The sequence below is a fragment of the Microcaecilia unicolor genome, chromosome 1 (assembly GCF_901765095.1).
Source record: "Microcaecilia unicolor chromosome 1, aMicUni1.1, whole genome shotgun sequence".
In the NCBI taxonomy this organism is placed as follows: Eukaryota; Metazoa; Chordata; class Amphibia; order Gymnophiona; family Siphonopidae; genus Microcaecilia; species Microcaecilia unicolor.
The window spans coordinates 40,997,084-41,020,999 of record NC_044031.1 but is presented as its reverse complement, the minus strand read 5'-3'; the positions used below and the strand labels follow the sequence as shown (position 1 = coordinate 41,020,999).

General features: G+C 42.9%; 2 protein-coding genes across 4 annotated transcripts in view; one reads left to right on the top strand and one right to left on the bottom strand.

The window, feature by feature from the left end:
• Window positions 1–12,573, top strand: part of LRRC61 (leucine rich repeat containing 61) — a 38,691-nt gene extending 26,118 nt beyond the window's left edge. For both annotated transcript variants that reach the window (XM_030189884.1, XM_030189885.1), the window contains exon 3: window positions 10,837–12,573. In XM_030189884.1, coding sequence (XP_030045744.1) covers window positions 11,474–12,274 — 801 coding nt within the window. In that variant the 5' untranslated portion in view covers window positions 10,837–11,473 and the 3' untranslated portion in view covers window positions 12,275–12,573. The remainder of the gene's footprint in view (window positions 1–10,836) is intronic.
• An 8,388-nt stretch (window positions 12,574–20,961) lies between these two features.
• LOC115465520 (retinoic acid receptor responder protein 2-like) overlaps window positions 20,962–23,916 on the bottom strand; it is a 34,186-nt gene continuing 31,231 nt past the window's right edge. For both annotated transcript variants that reach the window (XM_030196052.1, XM_030196045.1), the window contains one exon: window positions 20,962–21,380. The gene's annotated coding sequence lies outside the window, so the exon portion shown is untranslated. The remainder of the gene's footprint in view (window positions 21,381–23,916) is intronic.

Genomic DNA, 23,916 nt, shown 5'->3' with positions numbered 1-23,916 from the left:
AATTGCAGAGTCATGGAATCGGAGGTAGGGTATTATTATGGATTAAGAACTGGTTGAAAGATAGGAAGCAGAGAGTAGGATTGCGTGGCCAGTATTCTCAGTGGAGGAGGGTAGTTAGTGGGGTCCCGCAGGGGTCTGTGCTGGGTCCGTTGCTTTTTAATGTATTTATAAATGACCTAGAGATGGGAATAACTAGTGAGGTAATTAAATTCGCCGATGACACAAAATTATTCAGGGTCGTCAAGTCGCAGGAGGAATGTGAACGATTACAGGAGGACCTTGCGAGACTGGGAGAATGGGCGTGCAAGTGGCAGATGAAGTTCAATGTTGACAAGTGCAAAGTGATGCATGTGGGTAAGAGGAACCCGAATTATAGCTACGTCTTGCAAGGTTCCGCGTTAGGAGTTACGGATCAAGAAAGGGATCTAGGTGTCATCGTCGATGATACGCTGAAACCTTCTGCTCAGTGTGCTGCTGCGGCTAGGAAAGCAAATAGAATGTTGGGTGTTATTAGGAAGGGTATGGAGTCCAGGTGTGCGGATGTTATAATGCTGTTGTATCGCTCCATGGTGCGACCGCACCTGGAGTATTGTGTTCAGTACTGGTCTCCGTATCTCAAAAAAGATATAGTAGAATTGGAAAAGGTACAGCGAAGGGCGACGAAAATGATAGTGGGGATGGGACGACTTTCCTATGAAGAGAGGCTGAGAAGGCTAGGGCTTTTCAGCTTGGAGAAGAGACGGCTGAGGGGAGATATGATAGAAGTGTATAAAATAATGAGTGGAATGGATCGGGTGGATGTGAAGCGACTGTTCACGCTATCCAAAAATACTAGGACTAGAGGGCATGAGTTGAAGCTACAGTGTGGTAAATTTAAAACGAATTGGAGAAAATGTTTCTTCACCCAACGTGTAATTAGACTCTGGAATTCGTTGCCGGAGAACGTGGTACGGGCGGTTAGCTTGACGGAGTTTAAAAAGGGGTTAGATAGATTCCTAAAGGACAAGTCCATAGACCGCTATTAAATGGACTTGGAAAAATTCCGCATTTTTAGGTATAACTTGTCTGGAATGTTTTTACGTTTGGGGAGCGTGCCAGGTGCCCTTGACCTGGATTGGCCACTGTCGGTGACAGGATGCTGGGCTAGATGGACCTTTGGTCTTTCCCAGTATGGCACTACTTATGTACTTATGTACTCCTGATAAAAGCAGGTTACTGGGAAAGGTATACCTCATGGCTGGATATGGCTCCTGTTTTAGGGAGCTGGCATATAGCTATTCACTAGTTTGTCTTCCCAGCTCACCAACATATCTTGCTTTTTCAGAAGCCCAATACTTTTGGGTTCTCTTGCTGGGTTGTCTTTTGCAGCTTTGCAACATAGCTGCACCTAACCTCATAGTCTCTTCTGTCTTTGTCTTGATGATGACTGTGTCCAATGCCAATGTTCCTCGGTTTTTCAGTTGAAAAAAAGACAGCTTCACGGAAGGCTTGGATGCTGTGATGCATCTGTGGCCATCGCCAGGTCTCTTCTATGTGTTTACTCCATGGCCACTGTTTGACTGGGTCATTCAAAGGATAGAGCATCACGGGGGACTGGTGGTTCTCATGACTCCAGGTTGGCCGTGTAGACAGTGGTATGGCGATCTGGTGCATCTCCTGGTCATTGATCCGCTTTGGTTGACTCCATTGGGTGACCTGCTGTGTGAGGGTCCAGTGCTGCTGCCTTAGCCTGGTTCAGTTCTCTCTTGAGAGGGCGTGTTTGAGGGAGAAAGGATATTCTGCTTTGGTTCTTGCTAGGCTTCTGCGGTCTCGCAAGTGGTCTACTTCCCTTGCTTATGTGTGGGTGTGGTGTATTTTTGTGGACTGGTGTGACAAGTCAGCGGACTGTTCCTCTGTGCATGTTGTTGCCCCAGGTTTTGGATTTCTTGCAGGCAGAGCTGGACAAAGGACTGGCCTTGTCTTTGCTTAACGTGCAGGTGGAGACTCTCATGTTTCAGGGGATTAGTCTGCTGTAAGTCCCTGGCTATGCATCAGGACATAGTCCATTTATTTTGGGTGATGCATGTTTTTCAACCACCAGTGTGGCCCACTTTTCCTTTTTGGGACCTTAATCTGTGTTTGAGCCTTTATCTTGCTGTGGGCTGAAGGATTTGACATTAACAGCGATGTTCTTGGTGGCCGTGTCTTCAGCTCTCAGGATTTCAGAGTTGCAGGTGCTTTCATGTTGGGAGCCCTTTCTTCTGTTCTTTCAGAATAAAGTGAAGCTCAGGTTGTTTCCTTCTTTTCTTCCTAAGGTGGTATTGGCATTTCATGTCATTCAGTCAGTCTCCCTGCCTGTGCAGGGTGTCTGGGGCAGTTCAGAGGAGCGACGGCAACTGCATTATCTGAAAGTGCATCGAGTTCTCCGGTGGTACTTAAGTGCTACTCAGGATTTCCGATTCTGATCGTCTTTTTGTGCTCTTTGGTGGCAGTTGGAAGGGGAAAGTAGCTTCCTAGGCTACTATTGCTTGGTGGATCAAGGAGGCGGTCACGCCCACTTATTTACTTAAGGGCAGGCCGATTCTGGCCTTTTTACGAGCATATTCCACTCAGGCTTAGGCGGCCTTGTGGGTGGAGCATTCCTTGATGTCTCCGCTCGACATCTTCAAGGCAGTGCTGTTGTCTTCGTTGCATTCCTTTGCCTGTAGTCATAGATTAGATGTGCACGTGTGGCAGAATGTGCTGTTTGGAGTTAGAATGTTGGAAGCGGTTCTTCGAGGGTCTCTTCCATGATGGTCATTGCTTTGGTACTTCCCATCTGTGACGGTCTAGAGGGACGCTATAGAAATGGGAAATTAGGTCTTACCTTCTAATTTATTTTCCTTTAGTTCCTTTAGACTGTCACAGAGCCCTCCCAGCTGAATTCCTTCTCTGGAGTATGTTTTTTGGCTGTGTTCTTCGTGGGTCTGCTTAGCTTTGGTGGTTGGCTTTGTCTGCGGCAGGAGTCGTTCTCGGTACAGAATTAGAAGAAGCAAGGAACAAAGGCATGGTTTCAAACAAAAAAAAAATACAGATCTCTGGATATTTGTGACCCCTTTTGTGCTGGGATCCTTCCAGTGTTGGGCAGCAGACAGTGTTGGTCCCTGTTGGCCATGTTCCCGTTGTGGTTCTGCTAGGGGTTTTGGACTATGTAATTTCTTTTCTCTCATCGGTAGTTCTGTTTGGCTAATCATAGACTGATTTTAAGGGGGCTGCACAGTTCACCGTATACCTGTATCTGAAACTCGGTGGTTCTTAGTCTCTATCTGCTGGTAGGAGTGCATAACCATCTGTGACACTCTAGAGGGACTAAAGGAAAGTAAATTAACAGGTAAGACCTAATTTCCCCTTATAAAATGTTTCATAATTATACATCCAGTGTAATGCATTCTGTATCAGGAAACCTTCACCATGTGGATCAAAATACTGGAAAACTAACTGAAGGAAATTTAAGCTACATAAGAATTTCAAGTCCACCATAAAGGAAAAAAAGGAGAAGAAATCTAATTATCATGGATTTTTTCCCCTTTTTTATAATATAAAAACAGATGATAGATTATGTAATGGAGAAAAAGCAGTCCCTAATAGCCTCTCTGATGCGCATAAATTACCCTGGGTCATTGGTTCTTTTTTTTAATAACCTTTTTAACCTGAGCAGGAGCAATAAAGATACTGAACTCCCTCAAGCTTTATAATACAATTAAGACCAGATATTTAATGTTGGGCCATATCTGGGTTCTGGCTTTGAATATCCGGGCATGTGCGATCATCTGGTAGTTAGCCAATATTCAAGTTTTATTAGTTTTTACTATCCCGCCATACGGACGAGCCATCTAGGTGGCTTACAATCTATGTAAAAAAGGGGGTAGAAAGAGAGAATCCAGTTGAGACAGATAGTAGCAGCGAAGAGGGTGCAAAACTCCATTAGTGATAGAAAAGGGGGGAGTTTGACTGTATTACGCTAGGAGTCGATGAGGACCCTGCTTTTACATAATAAGGAATTAGCAAAAAGCATCATTAAAAATAAGGGTTTTAAGATCAACCTTAAATTCAGTGATAGAAGTTTGTAAGTGAAGGTGTTGGGGCAGCAAATTCCACAGGGAAGGCCCTTCAGACCAGTGCCCATTTAGCTCGGCGGATAAAATTAGGATAGGCGTTTTGCTGTCCTAACTTTATCCACTTAACCAAGTGGACTGAATATTGCTAACCGATTTGAATTCCATCTCTGCCCAAGCACTGCTCCCGGCACTACCAGGACAGTGCCTTATGGTCACAGGTAATATTCAGTGGTACTGAAAGCTTAAGTGCTGCTGAATTTTGCCAGATGGCCAGCTCAGTAAGGTTTAACAAAGCTGGATCCTTTCTTGCCCAGTTAAAATATTGGGCTCTTAGTGCTGTCAGTGCTAGAAAGGATTTCTGTTATCCTGTTTTTAGTAAAGGAGCACTTCTGTTTGTGCACGGTCCTTCGGCGCCACAGAGCAAATGCCACAGAGAAACTTGTAAATGTAGTGGCTACTGATGACATCACAGGGGACATCAGGAGGTGGGATTTCAACAATAAGACAGACTTCAATGGCAATCGGGTCACCCAGGTGCTCTTTGATGAACTTGAAGCAGGCAGCAATATTCTTTTTGGAGAGCAGTGGTTACTTCCTAGCTACCTTCCCATTAACACAATTCCCATTCAGTATTTTCCTAATGGTCAATACATGAACTCTCACATCAGCCACAACGAAAGAGGCCAGCAGATAATTTGTGGTTCCTTCTGACTTTAATTTGACTTTCTATACCCTTCTTCACTTAATGGCTTTATTTCCCAGTTTACTCTTGGGGTGATCTTGGGTCCAGCCACTGTAGTTTTCAACATTTTCCATTTTTAGACAGGTCATCAGAAATTTCTTTTGATTGTGGCATGATGATTCTCCAAGGACAAGCAGGCCGTTATATTCTCACAACTGGTTGATGTCATCCAATAGAGCCCTGCGTGAATTGAACGTTGACAAGTGAGATGCACTGGTGACGTCTAGCCTGACGCTTAAGCAGGGGTTCCTCAGTCTTTGTTTTTCCACAGAGCAGGGAGAACACGTCATAGTGTTTGTCACGTCTGTGGTCGTGACCCCTCTCAGGCTTACCTTATTTCTTGCGGTCAGCTTCTAAGCTGGCTTTTGTCTGTTCTTCCTGAGTTAGCCTTGTCTCTGCCTCTGTGTGCTGGCTGCTTCCAGCATGACTCTGATTTCTCCACTGTGCTGCACCTCTGTATGTTGAGCCACTCTGTGCTTCAGTATGCTTTCTGCCTGCTTCTTGGTTTGTGCTCTCCTCGCCCTCTGGTGGCCAGAACTGGTGGCTGCCATAGACCGTCTTGCTGTCCCTACCCGTTCCAGATCTTCCAGGCTGCCAGACTTGTCTTTCTTGTTTGTGCCTGAACAGCACCCGTAGTTGCTTTGAGATTGCTGCAGCTGAGCCTCAGGTGCTGATGGGCTTTATTAATCACCTAGAAACTTCTGTGTTTGCCTTTGCATCATCTAAGGTCCCTGGTATGTGGGTGTGCTCTGTGCACTTCTGCCTAGTCCAGCTTTATTCTGAGTTCTTGCCTGGTTCTTGTTTGTTTGTTTGTTTGTGTGTAGTTAGCTTTGGTTTTATTGTTTAGTTCCTAGTCTTGTTTCTGGTCTGCATTTCCTTGTCTTGTGTCTGTGTTTCTGTCTTGGTGGCTGCCTGGCAGCTTGTAGTCTTGACTCTGTTGTGTGTTTCCTGCTGGTATCCAGTTCCTGCCCAGTCCGGTAAGTCCTGCCGGCCGCCTGCACCCAGGGGCTCCTGCGGAATAGTGGTCAAGTGCAGGTGAAGCCTTGTTCCAGTCCTGTGTTCCAGTCCAAGTGTTCTTGTCCAGTGTGTTCCTGCTTTGCTTATCCCTGTCTGCAGTCCCTCCTTTGTGTTTGTGTTAGCCCAGTGCTGGTTGGGGTGGTTTTGCCTGCCACTGCCGCTCCTTGGCAGCGGCACAAGGGCTCACAAACCTAGTTGCTGCTTTGAAAACCTGACAGTGTTCTCCTCTCAGTATGTATTTTCTCTCTTGTTCATAGTGCCTTTCTGTGTGGGTATTTTTGTTTCTTTCTTTTTCAGGAGTTGCTGGGCCCGTTTGGGCCAGAGCACCAACCTCAGTTTGAACGCTGCCCTTTTTTACTGTTCACAATTTATGAGTTTAATGTGGCCGTGATTCTTTTCTTGATGTCCAAGAAGACCCCCAGTGGCTTCAAAAGGTGCGTCCAATGTAAGTGGGTGGTTTCCATGACAGGCCCACACACTTGGTGCATCGGGTGCTTGGGCCTAACCATGAGCCTAACTCTTGTTCTCTCTGTTTGAAAATGCTTTGAGGACACATTGAGGCCGTATTTACAGAGAGTACTACATGATGTATAGAGCTTTGTAGTGAGCCGCTTCTGTGGTATGACTCACTGAAATTTATGCTCGGCTGTGGATACAGCCTTTACTGAACTCTCTATGAACCCTTTCACTAGAAAATACTATATTATAATTTATACATGTGTTTTTCGGTAGATATCTGATTCATACTTATTCACGGGATTGACTCTTTTTTTTTTTGTTTGATATTTTTATTTGTCTCTCCCTGGGGTTCTAGTTAGTATTGAGGACACAGAGGGCATGGCAGGTCCAACAGGAGAGACATTTTGACTCAAAGACTGGTGCATCAACCTTGGCACCTGAAGCATTGACCTCAATGGCTACCAAGACTTCATCATCCCCTGGGAGTTCACCAGTATCGAGAAGGTCTCCCAACTCTCTTGGCATCAGTTGCTGACAGTAGGACCCGACACTGAGGGTACATTAGCCTCGTCTGCACTGAAGGATTGCAGTGCTGAGCATCAAGATAAGCCCAAGAAGCGTAAGCATCGGTTCTCATTGACGCGTGGCACCAGCAGGAATGCTTCCCCTCTTAGGAAGAGGTGCCAGTGTGCAAGTCTCTGGACATCCAGGTCCTTCTACCGGTCTGGCATTGACGCCTTCTCAGGCTGCCTCTCTTCTGGCTCCCCTGCCTTTGCTGATGCCTGCCTTTGATGATCAGTTCCGAGTCATGCTCAGGGAGGAGTTAGAACAGATGCAGCTGCAAACTGCTCAGACATCGAGGGTGCTTGCACCAGCTGTGGATCAGCCCCAGATTATTCCTGAGGCTCCATCTATACCTGTGCAGAGACCCTCAATGCAGGCACCTCAAAAGGTGTCAACAATTGACACAGACAGTACCGCTCTCGACGTCGGGTGAGGAAGCTTTCCTGGAGTCTGAGGGTAGGGCTGTATACTCAGTTCTCTTCAGGCATGGACATGGTTCCATTGAGCCGAAGCAGGCACAGGCTCACTCAGCCTGGTCTGAGTATGGTAAAGATTCTGAATGGAACCGTTCATGGGACTCGGAAGAGGATCCTTCTCAGAGGAGAGGAGTCTTATGAAATACCTTCTGATCCCTCCCCTCATGAAGAGAGACATAAGTCTCCACCTGAGAGTCTCTCTTCCACCAGTTTTGTCAGGGAGATGGCTTCTGCCATCCCATTTAAGTTAGAGATGGAGGAAGAGCCCAGGGCAGAAATGTTAACCGTCCTGGACTACGAGTCTCCTCCTAAGGAAGGGGTCATGGTACCATTGCACCCTGTCCTTAAAAATGCACTGACGAAGAACTAGGAATCTCCCCTCTTAGTGCAGGTTGCAACCAAGAAGGTAGATACATAGTATCGTATCCAGAAGACTACCGGATTTGAGGGGACTCAACTGCCACACCAATGTTTGGTGGTCGAATCTGCCCTTAAATGAGCTAGCAGATCCTGGACTCATGCTTTGGTGCTCCCAGGTAGAGAGGCTTGGATGGGAGGAAAGCTTTTCAGGCATTGATGCGCATTGCCCACATCTAGTTCTTCCAGCTCTACATGAGCCTTTACTTGCAGTCTCTGGTCTGCAGTACACTCAGTCTTGCAGATTCTCCCATAGGAGCAGGCTGCAGAGCTTCGCCAATTGGCCAGTAAGCAGTTGGAGTACAGAAAGTATCTGGACAGAGGTGCATACGACTCTTTTGACATAGCATCCGGATTCTCCGCCATTGGTGTGGGGATGTGTAGACTCTCATCCGTGTCTCTGACCTAGAACCAGCAGTCCAGAAGAGATTGGCGACATTCCTTGCCAAGGTGACAAGAAAAGGTAAAGTAGAAGAGATCACTGACCTCATAAAGAAACATTTTAATACCATCCAAACTCTGTCTCAGCACCCTCCAGTTGCAACCTCTTCCTCACGGAGATTTATGAGAGGGCCTGGCTGGCAACCCTACTACTCTCAAAGACGTAGTTTTCCGCTAACTTCTCACTCTGTCCAGAACCCCCAGGCCCAGCATTCTCAGCCTCACCAGTCCCAACCTCAGAAGGCCCAGCCAGCTCCCCAGTCAAAGCAAGGGATGAGCTTTTGACTGGCTCCAGGAGTGCATAGTCACACTCAAAGTAATCAGGATGGCTTACCGGTAGAGGAGAGGTTGAATTTTTACCAATATAGGTGGCCCCTTGTAACCTTCGACCGGTGGGTTCTTCAAATAGTTCCTCTCTGTTACATCTTGCATTGATGTCAAAGATCATCAAATTGCCCACCGAAAGCATCATACATCAGTTCTCAGCACAAGCAGGTACTTGTAGAGGAAATCTCTTCCCTTCTTCAGGCCAATGCAGTCAAACCTGTACTGCCAGGGGAAGAAAGGAAAGGATTCTATTCCAGGTACTTCTTGTGCCCAAAAAGATGGGGGGATTTTTGTCCCATCCTAGACCTAAGGTCCCTGAACAAATTCCTGGTAAAAGAAAAGCTCATTATGGTTTCTTTGGGCACCCTTCTCCCTATGATTCACAAAAATGATTGGCTGTACTCTCTGGACTTAAAGGATACTTATACCTACATTTTGATACTTCCCAGTCACAGGAAATATCTTAGATTCTGGATAGCAAAAGACCATTACTAGTACTGCATTCTTCCATTGGCCTCATGTCAGCTCCCAGGATATTCACCAAGTGTCTAGTGCTAGTTGCACCTTATTTGCACAGACTGGGAGTATATGTGTTTCCCTATCTGAATGATTGGCTGGTCAAGAGCACATTGCAGGAGGGGGTGTCAGAGTCAATGCGCCTAACTATTTGGGTGTTGGAGCTACTAGGGTTCGTCATAAACTACCTTAAGTCCCACCATCTTCTGGTCCAGCAATTAGAGTGCATAGGAGCCCTGTTCTATACATTGCAAATTCAGATTTTTCTTCCACAAGCGAGAGCAGAGACCTTATCGGCACTTGTCTCTCAAGTCCAAAGCAGGTCACAGCTTGGCAAAAATTGAGATTGTGCTCATCTCCATTTGTGAGAGGCCCAGTGGACCCTAGCTTCCCAGTGGTCTCAAGCGGCTGGGAATTTAGCGGATGTAATCCAGATTCCTCCAAAGTTGACTCGTGCCCTTTTCTGGTGGACAATTTAAACAAATTTGACATTGGGACTCCATTCCAAATTCCACCTCCTCAGAAGGTGTTTTAACAATGGATGCATCCAACCTGGGATGGGGAGCTGATATGAATGGGCCTTACACCCAGGGAATCTGGTCTGCTCAGGAAACAGATCTCCATATCAACCTACTCGAGCTGAGGGCCATTTGGAACACTCTAAAGGCTTTCAGAGATTGGCTACAGAACCAAATTATTCTCATTCAAACAAACAACCAGGTTGCAATGTTTTATATAAACAAGTAGGGGAGTATGGGGTCCTACCCCTTGTCAGGAAGCTGTGGGCCAACCTTCACGGAATGGTACTCTGAGCCAAGTACCTACCAGGAAAGGACAACAACTTGGCACACAAACTGAGCAGGGTTTTGCAACCATATGAGTGGTCTCAACATGGGCATAGCCCGCAAGATCTTCCAAGATTAGAGCACCCCCTTGGTGGATCTTTTTGCCACTCATCTCAACAACAATATCCCCTAGTTCTTTTCCAAGATCGGATCACATGGCAGACTAGTGTCAGATCCTTTCTCCTACATTGGGAGGAGGGACTGCTGTATGTGTATCCTCCAATACTTCTCATAGCGAAGACTTTACTGAAACTTCTTGTGCAAGACCAGGGAACTATGATCCTAATCGCGCCTTACTGTCCAAGGCAGATCTGGTTTCCTCCTCTTCTGGAGTTGTTCTCTGAAGATCCGTGAAAATCGGAGTATTTTCCAATCCTCATTACACAGAACAAGGGATCTCTTCTGTATCCCAACTTCCAATCCCTGGCCCATGGCTTGGATGTTGAGAGCATAGAATTTGAATCCTTAAATTTATCCGAGGGAGTCTCCTGCATCTTGCTGGCTACCAGGAAAGACTCCACTATAGAGGTGTTACTCATTTAAATGGAGAAAGTTTGCTGTCTGATGTGAGAGCAAGGCCTTAGATCTCCTCACCCACCCTACACAAAAAATGTAACGTGTTGGCCGACTCCCAGTTGTAACTTTCTGTATAGTCAATTGCACACTCCTATTATGACAGCCTCATAAACCGAAGCACAAAAGGAGTTGCCAGTATATAAATGTATGTTGAACATCCACTTGTCATTTAATTTATAGTGTACCAGTCATAAAGTAATAAGGACTTTATACGTGGTTATTGGATGAATAATGACATACAAGACTTGAGTTAATATCTATAACATTTATATGGCTGCTGTTTGTACCTGTTTCATCCTTATCTGTGATGAAAATAGAAGGGGGCAATGTATTACAGATCATGAAATTGTCATTTTTAATGTTTCTTTTTGCTGTTTCAGAAACTTGTGGATTTACCTACTCAGCTCTAGCAGGTCTCTTCCTTGAAGAAATCCTGGATATCCTAATCTAACTGTGGAGATATATTCCCAGAATAACGTATCCACCCAGTCAATTCCAGGAAACTAAAGTGGACTACATTTCACTTGGCCATAGACTTAATACAGTCAGGCTTTCTGTATTAATTTACATAGAAAATATTTTGGAAATCAAAAGTTCTTTGAGACCCTTGATGAAACTAATTTCTTTGAGGCTTCCATTATATATTATTTATTTATATTATTCCAATTTATCCTTCAACTTTCCATTATAAATATTTCAGATATGAGTGGAACACGTCACAAGATGTTCTATGTTTAAAAGCAACCCTTCGTACTTTCCACCAATCCCTCCTTTTCTTTTTTCCTTTTTTTTACAGGGTCTAGTGACTGAGGACCCTAGTTCTTACCAAAGATTAGAGAAATAGTGATCCTTAAAGAAGGTTGGTATAGCAGTTTGCATTTCAGTTTTCCTTAACAGTGCCAAAGAGTATGTGTTGACCACACAGAAAAGAGGCATCCTGTATAGGATTTTTTTTTTTTTTTTGCAGACGCTCTGGTTTTGTTCTGATTGTAAGCACAGATTTTACGCAAGTAAGCAATGGAGAATAGAATGGGCAGAGAGAGAGAGAGTGAAAATAGGAAGATTACTTCCCAGTTACTTAAGTCAAAGACTGGGGAGTTTGATTTGGAATCTATCCTGTTCCTGAAACTCAAGGGATTGAGCATTTATGAGTTAGGTTGCATTGGAGAGTGCCTGAACCTGGAGCGCTTGGATCTTTCCAATAATAACATCACACACCTGGGGCCCTTGGCCTCTCTGAAGTTGTTGGTGGTCCTCAATTTGTCTGCCAACAGGATTACAACATTGGAACCCCTAGGTTCCTGTGATAGCTTACAAAGCCTGAATGCAGCTGGTAATAACATCAATTGTCTGGAGAATCTACAGAGCCTGACAGGGCTGGGGAAGCTGGAGAGCATTCGCCTGAGAGATCCTGTCTGTAACTTGAGCAACCCTCTGTGTAACAGTAGCACTTACCAAAGCTCTCTGTTGGATATGATCCCTAGCATCAAAGTGATAGATGGGGAAAGAGTTTCTGGCCAGGGCAGCGACCTCTACAAACTCTGTAAAGACATCGATAATTCTTTGAAAAGGTTTCTGAGCAATGGTCCAGTGACAATGGAAATACCTGGAACAAAGTCGGGAGCAGCTAAGCCTTGGGTGGAAGAGAGTTACTGGGATGTGAAACCAGCTGAGAGCTCCATCATTGATGAAGCATACAAGCAATTCAATGATGTGCTCCAGGAGTGCAAGGAACTAAGCAAACGGGCCGATGATACCATTGCACAAGCTGAACAAGCACTCAATATTCGTAATGATCCCACATCATTTGTGTTCTAAAAACTTTAGCACTTGTGATGCTACCAACACCTATAGAAGTCCATGTGTGAAACATATACAAATTTCTGTAACGGAAAACCTTCAAAAATGTCTCTAAAACATTTATGTTAAATGTGGGCAATGTCTTAACTTAAATGTCTGCATTGAATGAACTCTTGGCATCGTCACTTGTGTTTGTGGGATGGCCCATTGTCATTTCTGAGAAATATTTATTGTTTTTTCATAAAAGTATAAATGTTTACCTGCATGCTCCCCAGATTTGCCTCAGTCAAGCTGAAATTGGAAAATGTGTCAATGGATTGCTGGGTTCTGTTGTTTATTTCTAAATCTAATAAATATAACTACATATATATTCTGTTTCTTGTTTCTATTAATATATAATGATGTATTTCTATACAGTTCTAGGCACCCCATCTCCAAATGATATACTAGAATCAGAAAAGGTTTAAAGAAGGTCAACAAAAATGATAAAAGGGATGAGTACTTTTCTTATGAAGAAAGGCTGAAAATAGCTAACTGGGTCAGACCAATAGTCCATCTAGCCCAGTATCCTGTTTCTGGCCAATCCAGGTCACAAGTACCTGACAGAAACCTAAATAGTAGCAACATTCTGGAATCCCAAAGAGTAACAAGATTCTGGAATCCCAAAGATTAGTAAGATTCCATGCTACCAATCCCAGGGCAAGCAGTGGCTTCCCCATGCCTATCTCAATAGCAGACTATGGAGCTTTCCTCCAGGAATTTGTCCAAATCTTTTTTTAAACCCAGATACACTAACTGCTGTTACCACATCTTGGAGTTCCAGAGCTTAACTGTTTGTTGAGCGAAAAAAAATATTTTTTTCCTATTTGTTTTAAAATTATTTCAATGTAACTTCATTGAGTGTCCCCTAGTCTTTGTAATTTTTGAAAGAGTACAAAATGGATTCACCACTTCTCATTCTACACCACTCAGGATTTTGTAGACCTCAATCATATCTCCCCTCAACCAAGGCAGCGAAGAACAAGAATAAGTAGAACATAATAATACTCATAGCATTGTGTTCTACTTCACGTCGTGAACACAATACACACTAAAGCATCTTAATAGACAGCATAAGGTGTAAGAGGAGATGGAACATACAGACAGATAAAATTGATTAACAAGAGATACGGACCAAGAAAGGGATCTGGGTGTCGTCGTCGATAATACGCTGAAACCTTCTGCTCAGTGTGCTGCTGTGGCTAGGAAAGCGAATAGAATGTTGGGTATTATTAGGAAAGATATGGAAAACAAAAATAAGGATATTATTCTGCCATTGTATCACTCCATGGTGCGACCGCACCTCGAGTATTGTGTTTGTACATTTGGGAAGCTTGCCAGGTGCCCTTGGCCTGGATTGGCCGCTGTCGTGGACAGGATGCTGGGCTCGATGGACCCTTGGTCTTTTCCCAGTGTGGCATTACTTATGTACTTATAAGGACAACTACCTTAAGGAAAAATTGCACATGAAATCAGAAAAGGTTCAGGAAAATGATGTCAGCTAGAATCGGAGTGGATAAGCAAATTCTGCTGCAGTTCAGCTGGTGTTAGGCCTTGTGTATGTGACTGTTTCTTCCAATAGTCAGGGTTATAGCACTGAAGCAGTCATTGTGTCCCTATCTGATGTTCTTCATAGGTCTTTGGATATGAGGATATCATGTTTCACTCTTGCTTGACACAGCTTCAGCTTTTGATACAGTATATCATAGAAACTTAGTATTGGGACTATAGGGTTTGGTCTTATAATGTTTTATGTGTTCTTTAGAAAAGCTGAATTCAGGGGGTCTTTTACTAAAGATTAGCTCGAGTTATCTGAAGAAGGACCTATAGGAATAAAATGGGACCTGTTGCAGACAACTCATGCTAACCTTTAGTAAAAGACCCCCTCAGGTAGTGGAAATTTGTTCATGTTGCTCTGATCCATGGCCATTCTTTTCTGGTGTATCACAAGGAGCTGTTTTATCACCATATTTGTTTAATCTCTGCATTTAGCCTTGGCACAAGCTACCAGGCTTTGCTGATCACATACAGTGTTAGTTTCACTTCATAGCTTAGGTGCGGGTGGGAGTGGACTTGGTCCAATCCTGTCTAAACTCTTTTTCTCTTGGTTTCGTGAGGCTAAGTTAAAAGCTAGTGGTACAAAGATTGAAGTGCTTCTTTTGGGTGAATCTGTTAGTGTAACAATCAGGTTTTCTCTTCAGTATATGATTTAGGTGTACAGTCTGATTCCAATTTGAATATGGCATCCCAAATTTCTGCTTTTACCCATTCATGTATTGGGATCCCTCAGATCTTGTTATCCTTATCGTTCTACATAGGATTGAATTTGAGTAAAGTAGGCACTTTTCACCCTCAGACCTGATTATTATAATGCTGCTTTAGTATGCAGGCCTACCATTTAAGTCTTTATAGTACATTTAAATACTTCAGAGTACAGCTCCTAGGCTGGTTTTAGACCCACGGTGCTTATGAAGCTTAATTCAGTTACCCGTCAAGGCACAAGATTAGGTTTAAGGTTCTGTTTCTTGTTCTAACATTTAAAATACTGATGGAATTGGCTGCTTCTTATGTGTCAGATACTCCCATCAATGAACTCATCTTAGATCATCTCGGTCTGCGTTCTGGCTTGGCCGCCGTTCTGAATTTTGTGGACTGTCTGCCTTCTTGCTTCTTGGGAACCAGATATTCAATGTCGGGGCATATGTGGCTCCAGACACTGAATATCCAGGCCTCAGCAGTTACCCGGAAGTTAACTGGGCACTAGCCAATATTCAGACCATCATCCAGTGAACTTCACCCCCTACAGTTACGACTTAGTTGTTTAGCGAGCTGAAAATTGCTACCAACTAGCTGTGCTCTGCCCATGCCCCACCCTGCCTCTAACCTATCCAGTTAATGATGGCTGGCTACTGGGGATATTCAGTTGCACTAACCAGTTAAATGCCACTGGATAGCCCCCAGGCAAGCCATTTAAATGGCCAGGAGCCACTCCTGGCCGTTTAAATGGCTTTGAATATTGGGTGGAATGCTACTGTATTAATTTCTTTCTTTATCCTGGAAAATAAGGGAACTTCATATTAAGGGAAGAATAAGCAAATACCATGGCGGTGTTGGCCATCATAAACATTTAATGGATAAAGAAAAGATAAATGGATGTTTTATTATCTTCATGGCTGGTATGCTGTTTCTATAAAGTCACTGAATATGCTGTTCTGAACTTAAACAGAAAACTTAGCCAGTTAAATTGAACTGCTACTCGTGTGATCCTACTAAACAGATTAGGTTATCTGGATAATGGCTGAATAAGACTGCTATCACAATTTTTGGCTTCATCCCTGGCCCCTCCTATACTTATGTGGATATATTTTGATTAGATAGCAACATACCAGGGCAAAATGTATCTATTGGCTTGCATAGACTTTTCTTGTTAAAGGTATCCTGTTTCCAACAGTGGCCAGACCAATGTTCCATCTAGCCCAGTATCCTGCTTCCCACAGTGGCCAATCCAGGTCACAAGTACCTGACAGAATCACAAACAGTAGCAACATTCTATGCTACCAATCCCAGGGCAAGCAGTGGGTCCCCCATGTCTCTCTCAATAGCAGACTATGGACTTTTCCTCCAGGAACTTGTCCAAACCTTTTTTTTTAAACCCAGATACGCTAACCGCCGTTACTGCATCCTCCAGCAAAGAGGTCCAGAGCTTAACTATTCATTGAGTGAAAAAATATTTCCTATTTGTTTTAAAAGTATTTCCATGTAACTTCATTGAGTGTATCCTAGCCTTTGTACTTTTTGAAAGAGTAAAAAATTGATTCATTTCTCCTCATTCTACACCACTCAGGATTTTGTTGACCTCAATCATATCCCCCCTCAGCCATCTCTTTTCCAAGCTAAAGAGCCCTAATCCTCTTTAGCCTTTTCTCATATGAACGGAATTCCATATCCTTTATCATTTTGGTCACTCTTTGAAACTTTCCGCTATATTTTTTTTTAAATACGGTGAACAGAAGTTAACACAATACTCTAGGTGAGGTTGCACCATGGAGCAATACAGAGGCATTATAGGCTTCTCAGTCTTATTTATCATCCCTTTCCTAATAGTTCCTTGCATCCTGTTTGCTTTTTTGGCTGCTGCCGCACACTTGGCAGGAGATTTCAGCATATTATCTACGATGACACCTAGATCTTTTTCTTGGATGATGACTCCCAAGGTGAACCCTAGAATCAGGTAACTATGACAAGTATCTAAGAATGGCCAGATCAGTGGTCTATCTAGCCCAGTATCCTGCTTCCAAGAGCGGCCAATCCAGGTCACAAGTACCTGGCAGAAACCCAATTTATAGCACCATTCCATGGGTTTCTGCCAGATTCTTGTGTCTTGGGGTAAATGGACCGTTGGTCTGACCCAGTATGGCTATTCCTATGTTGTTCTATTAGCATTAAAACAGGAAGTAGCATTACAGGGGCAGGACAGCAGTGGAGGAAAGGCTCCAGGTCTGCTCAGGTAGCTGCTTCTGCTGCTGCCAAGTAACATGGGGGGGGGGGGGGGGGGGGGGGAGGAGGCTGGCTGGCTGAGGGAGAACGAGGGGAAGCTACTGTACTCGTGGTGGGAGAGGAGGGAGAAACAACAATGCAAACACACAAAAAAAAAGTGCTGCATTTTGAGAACTGACTGTGACACATCGCTTGAGAACTGCTGTTCCAGAGTTATCAACATGCTTCCGGCCAAGTGCCACAGCTCTGATTTAAGCAGGAAATAAAGAAGTTTTTAAAGATGCCTTAAATTTTGAAAACAGAAGGCTGTAGTCACAAAAACTGAAGCAAAGAATTCCATAGAACTGGTGCCACAAAATCAAATGCACATTAGTGTGTGGCCTCCAAGCGAGCAGGACAAATACAGTTTTTTACTACCATGAATGCAAACAACTACTGATAACATTTTTTTTTTTTTAATCCCAACATCTTTATTGCTCCACAATTCAATCCACGGTGCTACTTAATTTGGTTTACCAAGGAATCATAATTTATTTCTCTCTTCCACTTTTAATTTTAAATGCAAGCATGGCTACGGTTAAGTTGTTTATTCTTGATATGCCACAAGTGTTGCAAATGCAAATCAAAGCAGTTTACAAACCAAACAAAGGAAGAAGAAAGAAACTATCAGATAGGAAACAATCCAAATTTAATGTGGAACATGCGAAGTGACGCACATGGGGAAGAATAATCTAAATGATAGTTACTTGATGCTAAGATCCACCTTAAGAGTTAGAATCTAAGAAAAAAATGGAGGTGTCATTGTAGACAGTATGCTGAAGTCTTCTTTCTGCCCAGTGTGTGGCAGCAGCCAAAAAAGCAAACAGAGTGCTAGGAATTGTTAGGAAAGTGATAAAAAAATAAGACAAAAGAATATTATAATGTCACTGTATTACTGCATGGTGCAGCCACACCTTGAGTATTGTGTGTAATTCTGGCCGTATTATCTTACAAATATATATATAGCAGAATTAGAAAATGTTCAAAGAAGGGCGACTAAAATGAGTAAGGGGATGGGACTCCTCTTATATGAGGAAAGGCTTAAGAGATTAGGACTCCAGCTTAGAAAAGAGACGGCTAAGGGTAAATGTAAATCGCTTTTTTTTTTTTTTTACTCTTTCAAAAGAGTACAAAGACTAGGGAATACTCAAGGAAGTTACATGGTACTGGGTCACTCGGTGAATAGTTAAGCTCTGAAACTCATTGCCAGAAGATGTGGTATCAGCGGATCGTGTATCTGAGTTTAAAAAAGGTTTGGACAAGTTCCTGGAGGAAAAGTCCATAGTCTGCTATTGAGATAGACATGGGTAAAGCTACTGCTTGTTCTTGGGATCAGTAACATGAATCGTGCTACTATTTGGGATTCTGTCAGGTACTTGTTATCTAAATTGGCCATTGCTGGAAGCAGGATACTGGGCTAGATGGACCATTGATCTGACCCAGGGCAGGGGGGCAAACTTCCCCAGGCCTGGTCTCCAAGGGGGGGGGGGGCCTGGCGCCAGCAAGCTTCCTACCTGCCTGCTTCTGTGTTTGTCTCTCTCCTGCTCCTGTGAGCCATGACCCGGATGATTGCATTAACACAATATTGCGTTAATACAATCATCTGGGTCCCGGCACACAGGAGCAGGAGACGACAGACCAAGGCCGGAGGAGCAGTCAGACACAGGCAATGAGGTACCTCCTTGAACACAGTGACAGGAAGATGCGTGGGCAGTGTGAATGTTGGGAGCAGTCCGAGTGGTAGTGGTAGGAGTAAGGCGGTCCTGCCCCGGGCCCAGCTGTATCTCTTGTCATCCGTGGTATGACCCAGTATGGCTGTTCTACTTCTACACACACAAAAATAGAAGAAAAAAATGCATTCATGGACAAAAAATTGACATAGGCACTCCTAACTGCCTGCAGAATCTCAGCTCCTAATCCTGATAGACTAAAAAAAACAAACACAAAAAGTTTTTAAAAGGGATTTAAATTGAATGAAGGATTGTTCCTCTCTCCAAAGGTTTGGGAGACTATTCTATAAATGAGGTGCCAGAAAGTAAAAAGTGCTCCTTCTTGTCCACTCATGCCTTGCTGAGGCTGGAAGCGAGAGAACCATACGGTGGGCATCAAGAGAATGTAAGGTGTGTGTGTGGGGGGGGGGGGGGGGGGCATATAAAGTAAGCAGGGAGGCTAACAGAGAATGTTCATGGACAGCTTTAAATGTTAAAAGCAATATCTTATATTGAAACCTTTTAAAAAATGAGCAACCTATGTAAATGAGCTAATAAAGGCTGGGCATGGTCAAACTTACAAGCATGATGCAAAACTGAGCATCACGCTCTGTGTGCGTGCGCACATGGGTCAGAAAGGGAGTGCACATACCTAGAAACTGGATGCACAAATTTTCGCTGGCTTTCTATGTTGTGAGAATAGGCTATTCCATGCACATTGAGTCAAGTCTGAAAACTTGCACACAAAATGTTTTTCATGCGCACGTAAGCCAGCAAAGATGACATTTGGGGCTGTACTTTGTAATGTCTGCAGTTATTTTTATTGGTACTCCAGAACTCCTGCATAGACTGTGTTTATTTATTAGGATTTATTTGCTGCCTTTTTGAAGGAATTCGCTCAAGGAGGTGTACAGTAAGAATAGATCAAACATGAGCAATAGACAATTACAGCAGTAAAAATATTCAAAAATCAATACAAAGTATGGCATGGTATACTGTTTACAATGTCAACACAATACATAATAGAACATTATAAGTGATAGCGAAAGGTAAAGCAAAGATATAACATATAGAAGGGTAAGAAAGTAGGAAGAGTTAGAAAGTAAGGTGATTGATTTAAAGAAAGTTGCATATGAGGTCAGAGAAATGGTTAAATATTATCTCAGCTAGGGTAGGCTTGTATAAACATGTCCTACTGCAGTATATGCAGCCTAAGTACTCCTTGTGTGTGTGAGTGAGACTTAACGAGTTAGTTACTTCTTCCATTAAAGGCCTGGTTGAAGAGCTAAGCTTTCACCTGCTTCCTGAAGTAGAGATAGTCTTGTGTTAAGCGCAGCCCTTCAGGCAGTGCATTCCAGAGTGTGGGGGCTACTCCGGAGAAGGCTCGCTTGCGGGTAGTCCAGTCTTGATAGTACATAGGCATGTAAGAGCGTCTTCAAGAAATGAGCATTAACATAGCTCTGCACTGCACATAATTGTCGTAAGGCATAAAAAGCAATGTTAAAATAAGTAGCTCACAAGACAGAGTAGAATCTATCAATACCCCCAAATACCTCAATGATGATACCGGTGTAATGAAAAATACAGAAGAACAAAACCTCAGAGAGATAACACTCAGAAGACAGCGAAGGTGACTCAATAAAATGATAATGCTGTATGGTCTAAAAGATTTATTGATCAGCAATAATGACTTGACACGGCCGTGATTTGGCCCACTGGCCCGCCTCAGGACTCTTCTTATGTGGCTGGGTCTATCGATATCACTTCTTGTAATGAAGTATTTCTAGTTTAATTAGCTATTGTGGTTCACAAAAAAAAACACAGATATTTTAAACATTCAAAAACATTATTTCCTGACTGTGCAATCAGGAATAAAAACTGAAAAAAATATTCAATCTCTTAATTTATCTTAATCTAGAGCAGGGGTTCTCGGACCAGTTCTTGGGACACACTGAACCAGTCTGGTTTTCACACTATCCACAATGAATGTACATGAGATAAATTTGCATGCACTACCCTCATCATATGTAGAACTATCTCGTGCATATTCATTGTGAGTATCCTGGAAATCTGATTGGCTGGGTATGTTCCGAGGGCTGGATTGAGAACCTCTTATTTAGAGGATGCAAACACTTCCAATTGAGTCTCATTCTAAGGGGACAACTGTGGACAAATATTGATAACCGCATCAATGGCAGCGTTTTTGCTGCAGTCAATACGATAGTAGATTATAGCTTCTTCAAACCAGCAATTTTTGAGGTGACCATAATCAAACATTGTAACTTGACATTGGCCAGTGTCTCGCTTCCCAATGAAAGCTGCATTAGGGTGTGCAAGGAACTCTTTCCTTGGGTATTCCCACTGCTGTTCTTTTATGTGCTCTCAGCCTATATCACCATTTTCAAAGAAGAAAAAACAAACAAGAGGGAGACAGAGATGCTTTAATCTTTTCTGTAACTTAACAATAAACCAAAATCAAATTTATCAAGATGCCTGGGACCAGCATCATGTTCTGACAATAAGAAACACACCCTCCCTCAGGAGATAGACACCCTCTTTAGAAGGCAGTAACCTTCTCCTAAACAGACTCATCCCACTCTAGACAACACAACAGCTTTTCCCACATTCATTTCAGTATTACGGTACTACTAAACATCCCTATAATAAAGAGGAACTCATTAGTCGATCAGCAGCTCAAAGGTTCACGAAGGTATGAAGCTCTGATGTCCTGCAACTGCTCCGTTCCCTGTGTAACAGAAGAACGAGTGAAGGAAATTCATCTTCATACTGACAAATCTGTTCCTGTCTTGAGGAAGGGACACCTTGTCTTGCTGAAGAGACTAGAGAGGAGATTTGAAAAAATAAAATTAGAAATAGAAATGTTAAAAAGTGAAGTAGGTTTTCTCCAAGGATAAGCAAGACAGCAGCCTTTGCACATGGGTAACATCTCTACTACTACTACTACTATTTAGCATTTCTATAGCGCTACAAGGCGTACGCAGCACTGCACAAACATAGAAGAAAGACAGTCCCTGCTCAAAGAGCTTACAATCTAATAGACAAATAAATAAATAAATAAAAATAAAAATAAATTAAGCAAGTCAAATCAATTAATGTGAACGGGAAGGAAGAGAGGAGGGTAGGTGGAGGTGAGTGGTTACGAGTCAAAAGCAATGTTAAAGAGGTGGGCTTTCAGTCTAGATTTAAAGGTGGCCAAGGATGGGGCAAGACGTAGGGGCTCAGGAAGTTTATTCCAGGCGTAGGGTGCAGCGAGACAAAAGGCGCGAAGTCTGGAGTTGGCAGTAGTGGAGAAGGGAACAGATAAGAAGGATTTATCCATGGAGCGGAGTGCACGGGAAGGGGTGTAGGGAAGGACGAGTGTGGAGAGATACTGGGGAGCAGCAGAGTGAGTACATTTATAGGTTAGTAGAAGAAGTTTGAACAGGATGCGAAAACGGATAGGGAGCCAGTGAAGGGACTTGAGGAGAGGGGTAGTATGAGTAAAGCGACCCTGGCAGAAGACGAGACGGGCAGCAGAGTTTTGAACCGACTGGAGAGGGGAGAGGTGACTAAGTGGGAGGCCAGCAAGAAGCAGATTGCAGTAGTCTAAACGAGAGGTGACAAGGGTGTGGATGAGGGTTTTGGTAGAGTGCTCGGAAAGAAAGGGGCGGATTTTACGGATATTGTAAAGAAAGAAACGACAGAGCCATGTCCAGAACAGTGTCTGAAAAGCTTCTGGAGGTTTCATACATGTTGAAGTGAATATGAACAGAATACTGCATCTCAATGTCCACATGGGACCCACCACAGTTCTTCATAACTATATACAGTATGTTCTGTGTGGCCTACCTCAGTCTGACCTAAACTCCAGTTATCTATTAACGTTTTTTTTTTTAAATTGTTTTCTAGGTTTTCTTTTGTGAACTACTTTGACTTTTAACTTGCAAGGTGGTATATCAAGTCTTGATTAAGCATAAACATTTTAAATCAAAGAGGTTTTTTTTCTCCATGGTTGTTTATATGTCCTAGTAATCGACGCATGACACGGCAGCAGTCAGCCTTATTTTTATGAAATTGTTCAGTTTTATTGTTATTTTTTCACTGATAACTCATCACATAGAATATTGGTCATTGATCCCCAAGATATATAGTAATAGTACTTGTACTCCGCCAACTCCCATCAATAGGTTCAAAGCAGATAACGGAAAATACAGATTACAAATGAGAAATAAGGGGAAAAAAAATGAAAAAGTAAAGCCTAACAAAGAAATTTTTTAAACAAATAAGTCTTCAATTGTTTCCGAAATAATAAATAAGAAGAAATTATCCGCAACTCAACAGGCAAAGAACACCATGCATTGTAAAAGTAATTTTATAACAGGGTACCATGGGTAGACATCTACAGAGAAGCCTATATAGGTGCTTACTTTGTGTAAGTAACCTGACACAACTCTTGCATTACAGGTACAGACAGCCCTAGAGTTAGTGTAAATATCCGTTTCTATATTTTTACATGCTATACGTTTTTTCGTACCGACTCTGCTGCTCAGAGTGTTTGTGAAAAAGGGATTCATGCCAAGACTTGTTTCACTTTGGAGTGATGTTTTATGGTTTTATAGCTGTGTCCTAAGTGATTTAGATGTTTGAGACTACTGAGGCAGGCATTTATGCCGAAACACAGCACTATGTTGAGTCTTTCTGCTGAACATTTGTTACTAAATCCTGTTTTGTATTATTGACCTGTCTGGAATCCATCATTGGCCCTCAATAAATTCCACCCCCCCCCCCCCCCTGTTTACCAAGCCATGCGGCAATGCCAACACAGCCAATTCAATACATAGTAACATAGTAAATGATGGCAAAAAAAAGACCAATATGGCCCATCAAGTCACCTACATAATCGCCTGAATTTAGGGAATCAACCTCCAAAATCAATTCAAAAGTAAACTGGGCAGATTTTTAGAAGATATATAATGTTTGTTTATGTTAAAATGTGATTACTCAAAACCAATACAGGTGGCAAAGCAGGATACAATACAAAGCTTATACAGGGAAAAGACGCTTAGCAAATACAAATAAAATAATTCATTATTCCAGATTTAAACAGCTCAAAATAAATCCCCTGAATCCTAGTAAAATCAACAGGTTCAATATGCAGCCGGAGACGATCAGCATTTTGCTGACTGCTGCAGACATTATACCCTGAAATTCAATGCTTGGCCGTGTCTGGGCTCCAGCATTGAAATTCCAGGTATACAGAACCAGCGAAAACGTGTGATTAATGTTGATACATTTTAATATTTAATTTTCAGAGTTCTAAGTCTCTGTGTTAAGGCCTCGAACACATGACTAGAATATGATTTTTTAATATATAAT